The sequence below is a fragment of the Xenopus tropicalis genome, chromosome 3 (assembly GCF_000004195.4).
Source record: "Xenopus tropicalis strain Nigerian chromosome 3, UCB_Xtro_10.0, whole genome shotgun sequence".
NCBI classification, from domain to species: domain Eukaryota; kingdom Metazoa; phylum Chordata; class Amphibia; order Anura; family Pipidae; genus Xenopus; species Xenopus tropicalis.
The window spans coordinates 129,443,608-129,463,639 of record NC_030679.2 but is presented as its reverse complement, the minus strand read 5'-3'; the positions used below and the strand labels follow the sequence as shown (position 1 = coordinate 129,463,639).

General features: G+C 46.3%; 1 protein-coding gene across 1 annotated transcript; it reads left to right on the top strand.

The window, feature by feature from the left end:
- Positions 1-1,739: 1,739 nt before the first annotated feature.
- Positions 1,740-18,405, top strand: dok2 (docking protein 2). Its single transcript, XM_002932696.4, has 5 exons — positions 1,740-2,823; positions 11,487-11,774; positions 14,135-14,228; positions 15,429-15,595; positions 17,422-18,405. The coding sequence occupies exons 1-5, from the start codon at positions 2,761-2,763 to the stop codon at positions 18,058-18,060; spliced, it is 1,251 nt and encodes a 416-aa protein (XP_002932742.2). The 5' UTR covers positions 1,740-2,760; the 3' UTR covers positions 18,061-18,405.
- Positions 18,406-20,032: the final 1,627 nt, after the last annotated feature.

Sequence of the window (20,032 nt, the reverse complement as noted above, 5' to 3'; positions counted from 1 at the left end):
TGGAAGTGTCCAACAAGGTTAATGTAAATCCAGTGATGTGGACAGTGTCCAAATATAAACTCACCCAGACCAGCTCAAAAGAAGCATTCATTAAAAACTGGAGTGCAGGCAGGCATCTATGGGGCATTAAAAACAGAGGCATTGAAAACTTTAAGGAATTATGTATAAAATTTGCAAAGTCCACAGAGTTTAGTTGCCATATAGCAACCTGCAACCATGTAGCAATACTTTTTCTCATTGGTTGCTACATCATTTATACTGCATATATCCACTCTATTTGCCAGCACCACCACATTTTCCTAAAACAAATAGCAGCTTTCATCCAGCGGCCATTTTCCCTTTTGAACACATCATCAGTGACATTTAAATCTACAAACAGCACATGTACACAGAGACCTTTATTCCATGTAAATTTCATCAAGAATGCAGGCTAAAGGTGGCCATACTCGGTAAGGTCGCCAAGGGAGCGGATCTTCTCCCAATATCGCCACCTATGGGTGGGCAATGTCGGGCTAAATCGGTCATTCGGCCATGGGGCCATACGATCGAATTAGAACGGCGGGTATAGGCGCCATTGGTTCCGGGACCGCATGAATAAGCCGATGCGGTTCCCTGATCCGACAAAATATCAAACCCGTCGTTAGTGCCCATTCACGGGCCGATAAGCTGACTAATCAGTCTAATGGACCGATATTGGCAGTGTATGGCCACCTTTACACAGAACTTACTCCGGAGAGGAGGTTAGGATCAAAAGTAGGAGCAGACAGCTAGAGCAGAGTTTCTATGGAAACCAGCAATGCCTTCTCTTCATTGGCTGCTAGACTGGAGGGCATGTTTAATAATCTGAGTTGAGAAGAACTGGGCATGCCCAGGAGCCAACAGCCAAAGTAAATTCCTAAGGGAGGGGCTAGTGAGTTAGGAGGGGAAGGAATCCTAAGGACAAGGAAAGGTTAATATAAATTCAAAGTAAGTACTTACTGCATATCTAAATTCCCAGATCCCTGCTTGCTTCTCTGAGATATGGTGCTGGCAGCCTACAGCAGTGTGAAGACTACAGTGACATCACTGAAATCTCTCTTCCCTTCCTGTAGGCTGCCAGCGGCAGTAGCCTTCAGTAGCAATGAACATGTGTGTAACTTGATCCTGTCTCCTGTTCTGAGCTACACATGCCCACCAGCCAATCAGAAGGGGATCTGCCAGAGGGGGAATGAAACACATGTGCAGTATGAAGCAAGGAGGGAAAGGAAGGGAGAATACTTTTATAAAGATGGCTGCCTGTTCTAGAAAACAGATAGAAAATATGAAGTAAGTGTAAGAGTAACTATTTGATTAGGTGAGCCAAAAGTGTGGCTAGGAGGACTAGTGGGCAGTATGCTTTTTAAATTTTGACTTGCATTCTCTTTTAAGGGAATGTTGCAGCCTTACTATTAACCTCTGAACAGCCAGAGTGGCAGGTATTTAAAGATTTTAAAGAGGCTGTTCACTGATTAAATCTTTTTGTGGGGGGTTAATGTGTCATGTAATGTTTATATTACAAGCCAAGTAAATAAAACCTGTTTCGGCATCTGCAAAATGTGAGCATAAACCCATGCATTAAAGAGAAGTCCATTTGTGCTTCATCCATGCACAGTACATTATGCAAACATTAGTGCTCAGAAACTGAAGCACCAAACATATATTCCCTGTGACAGAGTTTGTTTCACAGCGGAAGCTAAAGTGAGGGAGGAACTGAGACCCTGTGAGAGAGGAAGAGAGTGCAACAGTCTGCAAGAAAGAGCTGCCTAGGATAAGAGCTACTGCACGAAAGGGGACAGAGAGAAAGAGAAAAACTGTGAAACTGGGCAACAAGGTGCCACTGGGGTATAAGTGAGGCAGTACGGACTAGACTACAGACAGGCGAGTAACTAGGAGGTGCGGAGGCTACAAAAAGGAGTAAAGGCTACATTAAAAATGAGAAATATATAGTGCAGTGCTTAGAAATTAAAATATGAAGGTGGAAACCACTGATCCTGGAAAATGAGGGAGTGAGGGTGGTAGGAGCACTGTGAGCACTAAGGGGGGGAGGCAGAGAGAGAGTAATGTGACAGGGCAGGCAGGTGGGGAGCTTAAACAGAAGAAGGAGTATTGTCCATTACAGCACAGAAGGATTAGATGGGCAAATGTAATCATAAAATAATTTAGGTGCAAAGGGGTAGACTGCTGTAAGTATGGAATAATAAGTAAGTGGTAGGCTTGGTGGGAGTTTTATAGGATAGCGGAAATCATGTCAAGAGAATTGGAAAGATAGGAGAGATCTTGATTTTGTAGGATAGTGGAAACTGTGTAAGATTGGTTGGGCATGATTAGTAAAGTAGGCTAGATGAAAGAACAGATAAGAGGTTGACAGTCTAGCTGGGAATGTGGTAGGATACAGCTAAGAGTGTGTTTGGTACGATAGCCAAGAGTTTGGTAGGGTAGCTGAGAGGGCGTTATTTGAGTTTGGAAATATAGGCAAGAGTTTACTTAGAAAGCTGACATTATACTAGAAGACTTAGGCCAGAGTTTGGCTGGAGAACTGATAAGGTTCTAGAAGAGTTTAGTAATATAGGTAAGGCATCAAATAGCCGTGAATGAGTTTGGGTGGATAAATAAATGCTTGTTAATATAGATCAGAACGTGTTAGGAGAGCTAGACATCCAAGAACAAGCTGGCATTAGCTGAAAGCACACTAAGGCTGGTAAGAGTGTTTCAGGCTAACTGAAGGTGGCTAGAGGGTCTGCAATGGATGGAGGAATTGTGAAGCAAGGGGCTCTGCACCTGCAGCACCAGCAGCGATTTGGGAAGGTGAGCTTTGTATGCCATAGAAATGAGTACATTTTCCTTTTTCACCTTTTGCTGTTGGGTATTTCTAACATCATATAATATTGCAATGGCCTAATTGTATAATGTAAAATTGCATTTATTTTTATTTTAGTTTCCAAGATTTCAAGACACTAAATTATATATGTCAGTGTCTCCTCTATGCTTATGCCCTTATGTCACCCTATACCTATAAGGCTTTTTGGCAGAGTTTATGAAGTTGGATGTGAGAGGCATAATGGGGTGTGAGTGCGGCCTTACAGGGTGAGGCCTAAACACACACAAAATTTCATGAGTTAAAATTTCTGTAGCTATATTTTAGTTGTAGTCACCTAAAGACTTGTGTCTTGTATGGCAGCTTCAGACGTGGTAATCTATGGGTCGTTATTTAGAACAAAAGTTTTTTAATTTTTTTAACTCCCAGCTTGCTAACAAACTCTTCCTGCAAAATCCACTGGCAGACATGAAAGGCTATAGACACCATCTCCCCTACTATACCTGCTATCCCACAGCCACAGTCCCTTCCCAGAGGCTATTATCCCCCCACTGCTACTATAGACACCATCTCCCCTACTATACCTGCTATCCCACAGCCGCAGTCCCTTCCCAGAGGCTATTATCCCCCCACTGCTACTATAGGCACAATCTCTCCCTACTATACCTGCTATGCCACAGCCACAGTCCCTTCCCAGAGGCTATTATCCCACTGCTACTATAGGCACCATCTCTCCCTACTATACCTGCTATCCCACAGCCACAGTCCCTTCCCAGAGTCTATTATCCCACTGCTACTATAGGCACCATCTCTCCCTACTATACCTGCTATCCCACAGCCACAGTCCCTTCCCAGAGGCTATTATCCCCCCACTGCTACTATAGGCACCATCTCTCCCTACTATACCTGCTACCCCACAGCGACAGTCCCTTCCGAGAGGCTATTATCCCACTGCTACTATAGGCACCATCTCTCCCTACTATACCTGCTATCCCACAGCCACAGTCCTTTCCCAGAGGCTATTATCCCCCCACTGCTACTATAGGCACCATCTCTCCCTACTATACCTGCTACCCCACAGCGACAGTCCCTTCCGAGAGGCTATTATCCCACTGCTACTATAGGCACCATCTCTCCCTACTATACCTACTATCCCACAGCCACAGTCCCTTCCCAGAGGCTATTATCCCCCCACTGCTACTATAGGCACCATCTCTCCCTACTATACCTGCTATCCCACAGCCACAGTCCCTTCCCAGAGGCTATAATCCCACTGCTACTATAGGCACCATCTCTCCCTACTATACCTGCTATCCCACAGCCACAGTCCCTTCCCAGAGGCTATTATCCCCCCACTGCTACTATAGGCACCATCTCTCCCTACTATACCTGCTGTTCCACAGCCACAGTCCCTTCCCAGAGGCTGTTATCCCCCCACTGCTACTATAGGTACCATCTCTCCCTACTATACCTGCTATCCCACAGCCACAGTCCCTTCCCAGAGGCTATTATCCCCCCACTGCTACTATAGGCACCATCTCTCCCTACTATACCTGCTGTTCCACAGCCACAGTCCCTTCCCAGAGGCTGTTATCCCCCCACTGCTACTATAGGCACCATCTCTCCCTACTATACCTGCTGTCCCACAGCCACAGTCCCTTCCCAGAGGCTATTATCCCCCCACTGCTACTATAGGCACCATCTCTCCCTACTATACCTGCTATCCCACAGCCCCAGTCCCTTCCCAGAGGCTATTATCCCCCCACTGCTACTATAGGCACCATCTCTTCCTACTATACCTGCTATCCCACAGCCACAGTCCCTTCCCAGAGGCTATTATCCCCCCACTGCTACTATAGGCACCATCTCTTCCTACTATACCTGCTATCCCACAGCCCCAGTCCCTTCCCAGAGGCTATTATCCCCCCACTGCTACTATAGGCACCATCTCTCCCTACTATACCTGCTATCCCACAGCCACAGTCCCTTCCCAGAGTCTATTATCCCACTGCTACTATAGGCACCATCTCTACCTACTTTACCTGCTATCCCACAGCCACAGTCCCTTCCCAGAGGCTATTATCCCCCCACTGCTACTATAGGCACCATCTCTCCCTACTATACCTGCTGTTCCACAGCCATAGTCCCTTCCCAGAGGCTGTTATCCCCCCACTGCTACTATAGGCACCATCTCTCCCTACTATACCTGCTATCCCACAGCCACAGTCCCTTCCCAGAGTCTATTATCCCACTGCTACTATAGGCACCATCTCTCCCTACTATACCTGCTATCCCACAGCCACAGTCCCTTCCCAGAGGCTATTATCCCCCCACTGCTACTATAGGCACCATCTCTCCCTACTATACCTGCTACCCCACAGCGACAGTCCCTTCCCAGAGGCTGTTATCCCCCCACTGCTACTATAGGTACCATCTCTCCCTACTATACCTGCTATCCCACAGCCACAGTCCCTTCCCAGAGGCTATTATCCCCCCACTGCTACTATAGGCACCATCTCTCCCTACTATACCTGCTGTTCCACAGCCACAGTCCCTTCCCAGAGTCTATTATCCCACTGCTACTATAGGCACCATCTCTACCTACTTTACCTGCTATCCCACAGCCACAGTCCCTTCCCAGAGGCTATTATCCCCCCACTGCTACTATAGGCACCATCTCTCCCTACTATACCTGCTGTTCCACAGCCATAGTCCCTTCCCAGAGGCTGTTATCCCCCCACTGCTACTATAGGCACCATCTCTCCCTACTATACCTGCTGTCCCACAGCCACAGTCCCTTCCCAGAGGCTATTATCCCCCCACTGCTACTATAGGCACCATCTCTCCCTACTATACCTGCTATCCCACAGCCACAGTCCCTTCCCAGAGGCTATTATCCCCCACTGCTACTATAGGCACCATCTCTCCCTACTATACCTGCTATCCCACAGCCACAGTCCCTTCTCAGAGGCTATTATCCCCCCACTGCTACTATAGGCACCATCTCTCCCTACTATACCTGCTATCCCACAGCCACAGTCCCTTCCCAGAGGCTATTATCCCCCCCACTGCTACTATAGGCACCATCTCTTCCTACTATACCTGCTATCCCACAGCCACAGTCCCTTCCCAGAGGCTATTATCCCCCCACTGCTACTATAGGCACCATCTCTCCCTACTATACCTGCTATCCCACAGCCACAGTCCCTTCCCAGAGGCTTTTATCCCCACTGCTACTATAGGCACCATCTCTCCCTACCATACCTGCTATCCCACAGCCCCAGTCCCTTCCCAGAGGCTATTATCCCCCACTGCTACTATAGGCACCATCTCTCCCTACTATACCTGCTATCCCACAGCCACAGTCCCTTCCCAGAGGCTATTATCCCCCACTGCTACTATAGGCACCATCTCTCCCTACTATACCTGCTATCCCACAGCCCCAGTCCCTTCCCAGAGGCTATTATCCCCCACTGCTACTATAGGCACCATCTCTCCCTACTATACCTGCTATCCCACAGCCACAGTCCCTTCCCAGAGTCTATTATCCCACTGCTACTATAGGCACCATCTCTACCTACTATACCTGCTATCCCACAGCCACAGTCCCTTCCCAGAGGCTATTATCCCCCCACTGCTACTATAGGCACCATCTCTCCCTACTATACCTGCTGTTCCACAGCCACAGTCCCTTCCCAGAGGCTGTTATCCCCCCACTGCTACTATAGGCACCATCTCTCCCTACTATACCTGCTATCCCACAGCCACAGTCCCTTCCCAGAGGCTATTATCCCCCCACTGCTACTATAGGCACCATCTCTCCCTACTATACCCGCTATCCCACAGCCACAGTCCCTTCCCAGAGGCTATTATCCCCCACTGCTACTATAGGCACCATCTCTCCCTACTATACCTGCTATCCCACAGCCACAGTCCCTTCCCAGAGGCTATTATCCCCCACTGCTACTATAGGCACCATCTCTCCCTACTATACCTGCTATCCCACAGCCCCAGTCCCTTCCCAGAGGCTATTATCCCCCACTGCTACTATAGGCACCATCTCTCCCTACTATACCTGCTATCCCACAGCCACAGTCCCTTCCCAGAGTCTATTATCCCACTGCTACTATAGGCACCATCTCTACCTACTATACCTGCTATCCCACAGCCACAGTCCCTTCCCAGAGGCTATTATCCCCCCACTGCTACTATAGGCACCATCTCTCCCTACTATACCTGCTGTTCCACAGCCACAGTCCCTTCCCAGAGGCTGTTATCCCCCCACTGCTACTATAGGCACCATCTCTCCCTACTATACCTGCTGTTCCACAGCCACAGTCCCTTCCCAGAGGCTATTATCCCCCCACTGCTACTATAGGCACCATCTCTCCCTACTATACCTGCTGTTCCACAGCCACAGTCCCTTCCCAGAGGCTATTATCCCCCCACTGCTACTATAGGCACCATCTCTCCCTACTATACCTGCTATCCCACAGCCACAGTCCCTTCCCAGAGGCTATTATCCCCCCACTGCTACTATAGGCACCATCTCTCCCTACTATACCCGCTATCCCACAGCCACAGTCCCTTCCCAGAGGCTATTATCCCCCACTGCTACTATAGGCACCATCTCTCCCTACTATACCTGCTATCCCACAGCCACAGTCCCTTCCCAGAGTCTATTATCCCACTGCTACTATAGGCACCATCTCTCCCTACTATACCTGCTATCCCACAGCCACAGTCCCTTCCCAGAGGCTATTATCCCCCCACTGCTACTATAGGCACCATCTCTCCCTACTATACCTGCTGTTCCACAGCCACAGTCCGTTCCCAGAGGCTGTTATCCCCCCACTGCTACTATAGGCACCATCTCTCCCTACTATACCTGCTATCCCACAGCCACAGTCCCTTCCCAGAGTCTATTATCCCACTGCTACTATAGGCACCATCTCTCCCTACTATACCTGCTATCCCACAGCCACAGTCCCTTCCCAGAGGCTATTATCCCACTGCTACTATAGGCACCATCTCTCCCTACTATACCTGCTATCCCACAGCCACAGTCCCTTCCCAGAGGCTATTATCCCCCCACTGTAACCATAGGCACCATCTCTCCCTACTATACTTGCTATCCCACAGCCACAGTCCCTTCCCAGAGCCTATTATCCCACTGCTACTATAGGCACCATCTCTCCCTACTATACCTGCTATCCCACAGCCACAGTCCCTTCCCAGAGGCTATTATCCCCCCACTGCTACTATAGGCACCATCTCCCCTACTATACCTGCTATCCCACAGCCACAGTCCCTTCCCAGAGGCTATTATCCCACTGCTACTATAGGCACCATCTCTCCCTACTATACCTGCTATCCCACAGCCACAGTCCCTTCCCAGAGTCTATTATCCCACTGCTACTATAGGCACCATCTCTACCTACTATACCTGCTATCCCACAGCCACAGTCCCTTCCCAGAGGCTATTATCCCCCCACTGTAACCATAGGCACCATCTCTCCCTACTATACCTGCTATCCCACAGCCACAGTCCCTTCCCAGAGGCTATTATCCCACTGCTACTATAGGCACCATCTCTCCCTACTATACCTGCTATCCCACAGCCACAGTCCCTTCCCAGAGGCTATTATCCCCCCACTGCTACTATAGGCACCATCTCTCCCTACTATACCTGCTATCCCACAGCCACAGTCCCTTCCCAGAGGCTATTATCCCCCCACTGCTACTGTAGGCACCATCTCTCCATACTATATCTGCTAAACTCAAGAACAATGGGATATGGCAGGGATGAGTGTGCTGTGGAACCTGTCCCAAGAGGGTGATGTCAGGTGTAATTTATGTTGTCATGTATTAAAGCGACTAGACACGACATTTTACTGAGCTTTCCCAATATTCAACTTAGGGCACTTGTGCCATCGGTCTTGGCTTTGACATGGAACCCAAAATGTCCACTGTGGTTATAAGATACAGCGAATAGGCCAGGCCAAATAAAATAGGGAAGTGTCTAGATTACACAAACTGAAAGCGTTGAACAGAACTGAATTTCTAATTTTCTTTTAGTGTGTGGGAAACAGAGAAACTGGTCTCTAACAGCTCTTCCTGTTTAATCAAGTCAGTAATTAAATTCTCCTTTAGTGTTATATACATAGACTGGAAAGGTGCAAAGTGCAAAAGTTATTACAAACTGCCATATATTATTTTATACTCTGCATTGTGCCTGTGTCAGCATTAACAGACGCCAGGGACACTACAGTCATGTGGCCAAGCACTTTGTTTTGTGAATGCAAATTTGCACCCATTTCTGTGCCTAGCACTTGCACCTGCTTTTAGTAATTCAGGCTCAATATTCCATGAACACTTAAAAACAAATATTTTTGTTTAAATATAATTGTGGAGCTTGCAAACCTTTCAGAAGAATAAAGAGATGGTGAATGAAATAGTATGGCACATCCATTATATATTTATATACAAGAGGAGAAGAGGCAACCCTAGTAGCAGAGCCCAGTGGCCGTTTAAGGTCTATGTGATGGTTTTACATGCGTACAAGTGCTATTTTATCAGAAGGCATATACCACAACACAACAAACCCAAGAGCCTTTGTGAAAGGGCAGTATCGTTCACAAGTGAGTTACTGAACATAGGGCAGGAAAGAGTGTTTCTAGACTTGTTTCTAGGTTGTGCTACCCTATGCCAGTATAGAAGAGGCCACTCTTTATAGCCTATAAGAAATACATTGTATCAGTGTGGTCCCCAAATTTTGGTGAATTCTCAGCAAATGCCCCTTTTGGTCATTTGTTAAAGAGGTCCAGAGTGAATTGCTCCCTTTGTAAAGTCTGGTCCAGTTGTAACCATCTGGATTAAATTTTGTGCACAACTAAAAATCTGCCAGTGATCATTCGGAAATGTTCTATCTTTAGTGGTTTCTGAGATATTAGCACTTTTAGACTGCTAAACGCAGGCTATTGGCTCAACAGCTTTTACAGAAGGTCAGAGTGGCAGCAACTGTAACTGTCTATGCACTTTCTATAAAGTCAATTAACTGTAGGGTTGCTGACTTTTAGAAAGAACTTTAAAACATAGAAAAATATTAATGATTTAATTATTTGCTTCTTAATTTTCATATCTCAACATTGATTTAGCCTCTTCACCAACCTGGCAGTTTACACTGCTATTTGGTTGGCCTTTAGGGCAGTGGCAAACGGGAAGATTAGTCGTTGTCGTGGGCGACTAATCTCCCTGCAATGCCACCGGCAAGAATGTAAATCGCCAGTGGGATGGTATGTGCATCCCTTCGGTTGCCCGAAGTTGCCTCGCAAGGAAACTTCGGAAAACCGACGTGATGTGTATGCAATTTACACTCAAGAATGTAAATCGCCGGTGGGATGGCATACGCGTCGCTGCGATTTCTGGAAGTCGCCCGAAGTTTCCTCCCCCGTGTGACTTCGGCAAATCGCGGCGCCCCATATGCCATCCCACCGGCGATTTACATTCTAGCCGGTGGGATGGCATAGCGTGGAGATTAGACACACTGAGCTACTTAGTAGCAGCTATTTGTCATGGCTACTAAACACCAGAAAATACCCTGCCACAGACAATAATGTGAATTGCTTCTGCTAAAACACATGTAGAGACAATTATTAGTAAATTATCAGCATTGTCTGTTTCTGTAGCTGTGACAAGTAGCTTCTACTAGTAGCTCCATGTGTCTTCATCTAGGGCAGTGGAACACAGGGAGATTAGTCACCTGCAATAATTCTTGCGGGTGACTAATCTCTCTGACATGCCATCGCACCAGCAAGATTGTACTTTGCCAGTGAGATGGTATGCACATCACTTCAGTTGGCCGAAGTTGCCTCGCAAGGAAACTTCGGGCAACTTCGAAAAACCGAAGTGACGCGTATGCAATTTACATTATTGCCGGTGGGATGGCACGTAGGGTTTAATGAACTTTCCAAATGAGTGGATCTTTCTAGGTTTTGGTATCAGTTGCAGTACACAGTGCAGAACAGTACAATTGAATGCACTTTCACAATCACCCCTCCCCCTTGGATCTTTAAGGGCTTTGGCACATAGGGAGATTAGTCGCCTGCGACAAATCTCCCTGTTCGCAGGCGACTAATCTCCCCGAATTGCCATCCCACCGGCGACAATGCAAGTCGCCGGTGGGATGGCACACGCTGCGCAGGCGATTTCGGTAAATCGTGGAAGTTGCCTCGCGAGGCATTTTCGGCGATTTGCCGAAATCGCGCCACCGCGTGTGCCATCCCACCGGCGACTTACATGTTCGCCAGTGGGATGGCAACTGATTGCAACTCGGGGAGATTAGTCGCCCGCAAACAGGGAGATTTGTCGCGGGCGACTAATCTCCCTGTGTGCCAGAGCCCTAAAGCTAAACTCCCTTAAAAACTGAACCTTATCAGTAAGCAGCAACTAGGGAAGGTGGCACGGCTCATTCATACAAAATGAATGATCCCATTTTTCAAATAACACTTCCGATGTCAGAGGGTGGGAGGGATGTAATCAGCTGTAGGCTGCACATAATACTAAATGTTTATTGTAATGGGGACTAGCAATTTAAAATGCTCATAGGTCACACATGTTGTCCTGACTGTGTTGTCCTCATGTCTCCCTACAGAAATGGAAGAAGGTGTGGGGAGTGCTCTACGAAGCTACCTGCTCGGGCCTCGCACGCCTGGAGATGTTCGAGGGCTCCCAGCCCCCAGACAGTGGGCGCAAACCAGAGTGCTGGAAGCTGCTCCAGCTTAGTGAATGCGTCAGTGTGTCAGAGCGCAATGGGGAAGGGAGCCCAAAAGACACAAGATCATTCTGCATTGAGACTGCCCAAAGAGTGTACCTGCTTGCCAGTGAGACGTCTGAACAGCCAGGCTGGGTAAAAGCTCTTTGCAGTTTGGCATTCCCTCAGGTGGGTATAGAGTGCAGCAAACATGCTCCCCTAACAAATGGGCATTTTTATATCCAACATGGGAAATACACAACTGTATTGTTGTCCTGCATTGGATCAATGCATTGTGTGAAATCTATTGTGTACAGTGTAGTGGCACCATAGCTCAGGAATATACAATTTGCAGCACTCTAGCTGTTATGTACTACAAACCTCAGCATTAACTGGCAATCACTGACTACGAGAAAATGGTAGGAGCTGTTGTAAAAGAACATCATGAAAGCCACTGGCTGCTGTGCCTCATATTCACCTTGTGAAGAACTGGGTTTTTACCTTTATGACCTGTGTGGCCAAGATTTTCTTGCATTTTAAGCAGTTTGGCTGGTATGAAAAAAGCTTAAAAATATGACAGCCATTGGCTACCTCTCTTCCTCTGACTTCATGTGCAGTGATCCAGGATTGGAGCAGTGGCTAAGGGATTCACTGACTGTGCTCCAATTGGAACCATTATAGCACAGAGGTCCTCCCTTCTGTCAGATCTCTCTGGTGGGCCCTGGAAGGAAGCAGTAGCATCCCTGAGCCCAGCACAGAACCCAACTTGCTCCCTATGGTACACAGGAAAAATTACTGTTCCACTATGTATGGTTTACATTGCCCCATAACATTCTGGGCTATGCTATGAGCAACTTACTAAACATTTGCAAAATTGCTCAGAGGAGCACTTCACTTTTTAGCCTCCCTAGTTATGTTAGAGAGTTTAAACATTTGAAAAAATGACCGTTTCAGGCTGCAAGTGCTAAATGTGTTTCCTTTAGAACATCCTGCTCTGTGTCACTGCAGCCACCCAATTCCTGTAAAGACCAATGTTTCTTGTCAGCTGAGCTGGCTACAGAAACAAGTGTCAGAATACAATTTGCAGGTGAGAAATGTAGAGAAAAAAAACAACCCATTACAGTGGCATGGCTGCGAGGTATGGCAGACCCACCTTCAGGGCTGGAGTTATGGGGGTCCTTAGGAGAGTTCAAGTTTCCAATCATTTAGAAGCCTGCTACGTTTTTATTTTTAATTTCATTTTCAATTGTTTTATATTCCCCTGATTTCTGGAAAGGTCATCTTGCCTATAGGAATGAATAAGAAGTGCTGTATGGGACGTATTGGTCCTGCTGTCACCACTTTATGTGGCTTCAATAGTATTCAGAGCAATGACAGGTAGAGGGGAATGTTTTGTCTGCTGCTGTTCTCTGTCTGAGGGTGACAGTGTATCATCTTTTCCCTCCCATCTCTTGTACCAGGGTTCTCTTGTCTCTTATCTTTCCTGACACTTTTAATAACCTATTTTCATCGCTACAGTTGCCCAAACTTCTGTGGCCAAGCCACCCTGGGCTGCTGGAAATTGGTTGCTATTAACTTTTCCATATGAAAGTATCCAACCACAGGCCTCCTTAAATGCTCCCTTGGGTATTGGGTCATTAGGATGACATTCCAGGGATTTTCAGAAAGGTTGAAAGGTTTCCAGTTGGGACTGCAAACCAGGCTGTATTTACAATGTTCAGAACAAGCAGATCTTAGGGTTTAACTCATAAGTCCTTATTTTTTTCTGGAGCTTTTATTAGCTATGTAACTGTCTAGCTGAGTGCATTTCCTAAAAATCTCGAAATTCATACCATAAATGTAGCTATCATGGGAATATCTTGGCAAAAACATATACACTTTTTTCCACTCTGTGTGTATTTTTCTGCACCGTGAAAAACTAGTTACTTTGTTTGCCTGAGATTTAGTAAATACAACCCATTTATAACAAGTCGGGTTTGGCACGGAGCGAGTCACTTGGAAAGACAGGGTAGGGGTTGTTTGGCTAAGGGTAAAGCAAAGAAAAACTGCCTTGAAAGAAAACTTTGTAAATTCCAACATAAATATACACAAACATTTCAGTGGTGAGACGAAGGATTCCTGAAATGCTAGCGATGGGTGTAGTGCCCACCTAGCTTTCCATGTACTAAACTTAGGGTCCCCCTGTGGTATAAAGATACCTCCCAGCTTTACTGAGTAAAAAACCTGACTTTATAGCCCATACCCTCAAGGCAGATGTTTCCATTACTTATTACGTCTATGTTGCACATAGCCAAACGTGCTGCCTTCCACTGACTTAGTTGGGAACTGTATGACACGGCTAGTAGAGGTGAGATTTGGCTTGGAAATGTTGAAATTCATATATTCTAGCCAAAGATCACCTGTAGCAGAAGTGTCAGATGGTTCAGTACTTGCACAGAGCCATGCATAATCACAGTTTTTTTTGCCTACAAGAACTTAAACTTGAAGGAACATTGCTGCTTATCTATATAATGTATTGTATTAATAGAAACCACCATCTTTATACACAGGAACGTTTGCCTTTGGAGAGGAAGACCAGCCAGCCTCCCGAGTCAGGTCTCCATCTGCAGGAAAATGAGCTCTACAGCACTACCCGAGAGACTGGTGAGACTATTTGCTTGGGACTTTAATATGAGAGGCTCTGGAATTTAAAACTGGCTAAAATATTTAGGACTGTGTTACATAAGGGGATTTGTGGTTGCAACCTTTAACTCTCGGATATTGGAGAAAATATCCACCCTTTTGTCCCTGCTTAATATTGAGTATGAGTTCTTAAATTCATAGTCCTCCCAGGTAACCTTCAGCTTTTCATGGATGTGGGCTTTTTTCCCCATTGTATGTTGGGCTGTTGACCCTTCCAAAACATTCTACATGATTCAGAGGAATGCAAACCCCCCACCCACAATCAAAAATAAAAAAATTAAAAAAAACCCCCACCTACAATGTCTGTCCTTTCTCTGAAGCAGCAGCCTCAACATACAACAGTGATCCCCATCCAGTGGCTCGGGGGCAACATGTTGCTCACCAACCCCTTGGATGTTGCTCCCAGTGCCCCCAAACCAGGTAGTTATTTTTGAATTCCTGACTTGGGGGCAAGTTTTGGTTGAATAAAAACAAGATTTAGTACCAAATAAAGCCCCCTGTAAGCTGCTAGTGTGCATAGAGGCCCCTAATAGCCAATCTTAGCCCTTATTTGGCACCTCCATGAACTTTTATGGTGCTTGTGTTGCTCTCCAAGTCTTTTTATATTGGACTGTGTCTTACGAGTAAGAAAGGTTGGGGACCCCTAACATACAGGGTCTACTATACTGTTTGCTCAGCCAAAGGGTAAATTTGTGATGCTTTAAGGAGCTACTGGGCCTATTTATCAAAATTCAAATTGGTGAATTTGAACTGTATGTATAACTGTTAAAAAAAATTGAATCATTGAAAAAATTTAAATTTGAGCATTGATAAATCACCACCTACATCTTAAAGTGCAAAAACATCTTGCCATATAAATCCATATACTGTAGTACCTGGATTAAAATAAGGGGACTGCCATTTGACTATGAACAATGGCAGTGGATATGTTTTTCCACAATAGAACTGTGCCATACAGATGCGAGTAGAGAAATATCTAGAAGATATCAAAAGTTCATACTTCCCCTGAACGAGAGAGTGAATAAGAACTTGCTCATAAAAGAAGTTTTGTGAAGTATGGCTCAATGTTCTGGGAAAGGAAATCATTCTTTGGCCAGACCATTATCATAACGTTGCAATGTAACCTGGAACTGATTTCAACAGTCTCCTCTCCTCCAACAGGGTTTGTAGTGCGAATTAGACCAACTGAGGCATCGGTTCGGTGCGGTCTCAATGGAATCTACACACTTTCAACTGAGAACAGCTGCCTCTCTCTTCGGGACCGACAGACTGGAAGCTCCCTGTATAACTGGCCTTACCCTTACTTGAGGAGATTTGGCAGAGATAAGGTGAGAAATACTCCACCATTCTACTCCAACACTATGGGGAAGGTTGCAGATCACATGAAAAATCAGGGACACAAATAGAAAAAAAAATGAGGGAAATAAAAAATGTGTGCCATACTCTGCCTTCCCTATGCTGCCTGTGTGTTCCATACTCTGCTTGCCCTATGCTGCCTGTGTGTGCCATACTCTGCCTGCCCTATGCTGCCTGTGTGTGCCATACTCTGCCAGCCCTATGCTGCCTGTGTGTGCCATACTCTGCCTGCCTTATGCTGCCTGTGTGTGCCATACTCTGCCTGCCCTATGCTGCCTGTGTGTGCCATACTCTGCCTGCCTTATGCTGCCTGTGTGTGCCATACTCTGCCTGCCCTATGCTGCCTGTGTGTGCCATACTCTGCCTGCCCTATGCTGCCTGTGTGTGCCATACTCTGCCTGCCCTATGCTGCCTGTGTGTGCCATACTCTGCCTGCCCTATGCTGCCTGTGTGTGCCATACTCTGCCTGCCCTATGCTGCCTGTGTATGCCATACTCTGCCTGCCCTATTCTGCCTATGTGCCTTACTCTGCCTGCCCTATGCTGCCTGTATGTGCCATACTCTGCCTGCCCTACCCTGCCTGTGTGTACCATACTCTGCCTGCCATACCCTGCCTGTGTGTGCCATACTCTGCCTGCCCTATGCTGCCTGTGTGTGCCATACTCTGCCTGCCCTATGCTGCCTATGTGTGCCTTACTTTTTCTGCCCTATGCTGCCTGTATGTGCCATACTCTGCCTGCCCTATACTGCCTGTATGTGCCATACTCTGCCTGTCCTATGCTGCCTGTATGTGCCATACTCTGCCTGCCCTATGCTGCCTATGTGCCTTACTCTGCCTGCCCTATGCTGCCTATGTGTGCCATACTCTGCCTGCCCTATGCTACCTGTATGTGCCATACTCTGCCTGCCCTATGCTGCCTATGTGTGCCTTACTTTGTCTGCCCTATGCTGCCTGTGGAAGGTGAACCTGGCGAGGATTTTTTCTGGGATTTTTGGAAATAGTTGTCAGCGTGTCCCAAAGATGTGTAATTATGTGCTGGGGGTTGCTGTGCTATCCAAATGGAAGAAGGGTGCTATGGATTTAAGGGTGTGGCTTAATATGACTTCATGAACTTCTTTCACATATGAATGAGGGGGGATATCCCTACAGTGAGCACCAACCATTTGGTTTTTTGCTGTGCTACCACCATGGTATGGCATGGTCTTAAAATTTCTTTTGATCACATAGGTGTGGTTTAAAGTGAGTGCTGTTAAAAATGTGGTCAAAACTGACTTCCATTATCTGCCCACATAGACCCTTGGTACCACAGAGCACTGACCTAGAGTATATATATATATATATATATATATATATAGCTTGTTCTTATCTGCTTTTATTTGCTTTTGAGACACAAATTGCAAAGCTTCTGAGGTCCAGGAGAACTTGTTTCTCATAATAAACCTAGTGGCTCCTGGTCCTTCAGCAATAGTACATCTAACCATTGGACTGTTACCCACATATAATAACGTGAGGCTGCTTCCCACACATGTAATATGAGGCTGCATTCCACTTACCTAGAACTCTAGTGACAGCCTGGTTTCCACTTATGTACAACGTCATGGTGAGATGACTTTTCCTCATTACATAAAAATTCTAATATGAACTGTTTCCCACATACCCAGCAATCATTTTTGGCTGCTTCCCACATACATGGATCTTTATTGTGAGGCTGCTTCCTGCATACCCAGAACTCTAATGCTTGACTATACAGGTATTTCCACAATACACTATCATGACAGTTGTTTTTATTCCTTACAGAGCATGTTCTCATTTGAAGCTGGCCGCCGTTGCACTTCTGGTGAAGGAAGCTTTGAGTTTGAGACTCCTCTTGGAGGTCAAATTTTCCAGGCAATAGAATGTGCTATCAACAATAAAAAAGAACAAGTGAGTGAAGAAGCCCCACCAGGTTCCAGAAAAAGAACCACCTCACTTGTACCTAAAGGCCCTGCTGTTTCAGGGCCATGTCCTCAGAGCAGTGTGGTTGGCAAGCCTTCCATTCAGGAGGAGAGTGAATATGCGGTGCCCTTTGATAAGGTGGCACAAAACCTCTTAGCTACTGGTTTTGGAGGTCTTTTAGGACCCCATATTCCTCAACAAGACAAGCGTCCAAAAGCTCGTCCAGCAGGTCAGGCAGAGCCCATTTACGATGAGCCTGGGACTCCTCACAATCCTGTTTATGACGAGCCGGAGGTGATAAGGTCTGAGGCCTGGAAGACTCAGGCCACCGATGCTCATGAAACTGGTTATGAATTCCCCTATTTACCAGGATGGGATGATTATGCAGTGCCAAGGGGCTCCGGGGCTGATGGCGAGCAGCAAAGAGAGGCAGAGGAATGGGGGACAGGAGGAGAAAGAGAATATGATAATATTACTTTAAAGGGTGGAAATGACAACTGAGGGGAACATTTGAATCTCAGTTGTAGCAAGTTTGTTGGTACCTCCCGGCAGTGGCATTGCTGTACAGGACTTGATTTTACTGCTGCTTTTCAGTAAACTGACTTTCCAAATATCTTAAGCCTTACAAATAAGACTGTCAGCCATTCCCAGTACCGGTATGCATTGCAGTAAATGTTGGGGGATCTCTGACCAAGGAATTATTGCAGCTGGGATACCCTCGGGGGCAGTAATCCTACAAAAAAAAACAATGAGGACCCCGGCGCACCCCAACACATTACATATCACATGTACATTTGTGCTACTTCTATAAACTCTCTGCCAATAAATGTGTGTTTGTGAATCTCCCTTATTTTTATACCCTTTTGAAGCTCTTACTTTAGCAATAATGTCCAAGGCCCATCGGGACTGCCACCCCATGGCCCCCCCACACCAACTTTGCCAACACTGCAAGCCTCCAACCACACCCTGCATGCATTGCATACCCCCTACTGCCTGCTTGTAGTCGTGATCAGGGGTTATGGGGGATATGATGCCAGGCAGACTTAGAAAATATACTTAGCTCAGTTGTGTGCATTTCGGTGAGGCGAGTTTCTCAACTTACCTCATGGCAGCAGAGTCTCTGTGGCCCCCAAGGAAGGGAGGCGGGGTGGAGTGATGATGTCACAAGGGGCAGGGTGATGGCATCACAGGGCAGAGAGTGGTTGGATTAGAGTTGGTAGCTGTGGCTGGTGTAAGGGTTCGGGATGATCCAGGACTATTTATAGCTAAGTTGAAGGCAAAATGGGCAGGGAGGCAATAAAGTTAGGGGAATTTCAAATTGCTGGTAAATTTGTAATACTGACACCTAGTTAGCTGGCTTATTTCAGCCAGCAAAAGCACCCTGTGTGCCATAGAGTCAGGCATAGTATCTTAGTGGTGACTGGCTTGTATTGGGATCAGGTGGATAGGCTCAGCATAGAGAGACTTCTTTAGAAGCACCAGGGTAAGGTCCCTATACAGCTCTAAGACTTTCATTACATTACCCATTGTAACTGCTGCCCTCAACCAAAGGCAGAACTACAAGGTATCTACGTAGCTGATGACTGTCAGTATGGCTCCTACATGTTGTCTTATTATTTGGTAAATAAAGGATTCAAATGAATTTGCTCATTGTTCCACTCCTCATGCGTGGACATATATGAATAGGTAGGACTTCATTATGAGACATCTCTGCAGTTCTACAATAGATCAGCAGAGGGCAGCATCTTTCTAATTTTCAATGCATATAAGCTCTGGTATGGCGGTACAGAATCATCATGTACATACAGCACTTTTAGGGCACATGGGATTATCAGGGCGTGATGACTGCAATGTTTTTCAAAATGTGTTCTCAAAATGCCCCACCTTTCTGCCCCATGAGGACTGTCAATGTATTTTTAAAGACTTTGATATTCTGGTATTTTTGCTTTCCTAATTTTTCCCCCTCACTAAAAAGATATAACGAAGATCGTGATCACTGCTGTCCTGTCAGGGAGAACTGCAGTGATCAGCCGCCTTTTTTCACAGGCAACTGCATATGGCACATAGGTATCCCATAGGAACACTCTCATTGCACATACTGGCACCATTCATTAAAAGGCAAACTATACCCCAAAAAAATGTAGGTCTCTATAAAAATATATTGCATAAACATCTCATATGTAAACCCTGCTTCATCTCAATAAACCGTTTTCATAAATATATACTTTTTTAGTGGTATGTGCCATTGGGTAATACTAAATAGAAAATTGCGTTTTAAATACTAAGGGCAGGGGGGTGCAGGGCCCACCGGGGCTACTGCTTCAGGGGTCCCCACCACCCGTCCGACCTGCAGATCGGAGTGGGCACCCTGCGGGTATTGGGTCTGAGCCCAGTTTGACCCTGACTAGGCCCCATCAGCCAATTAATGGACAAAGTTCTCTCTTTTACCCCCACACTACTTCCTGTTAGAGCT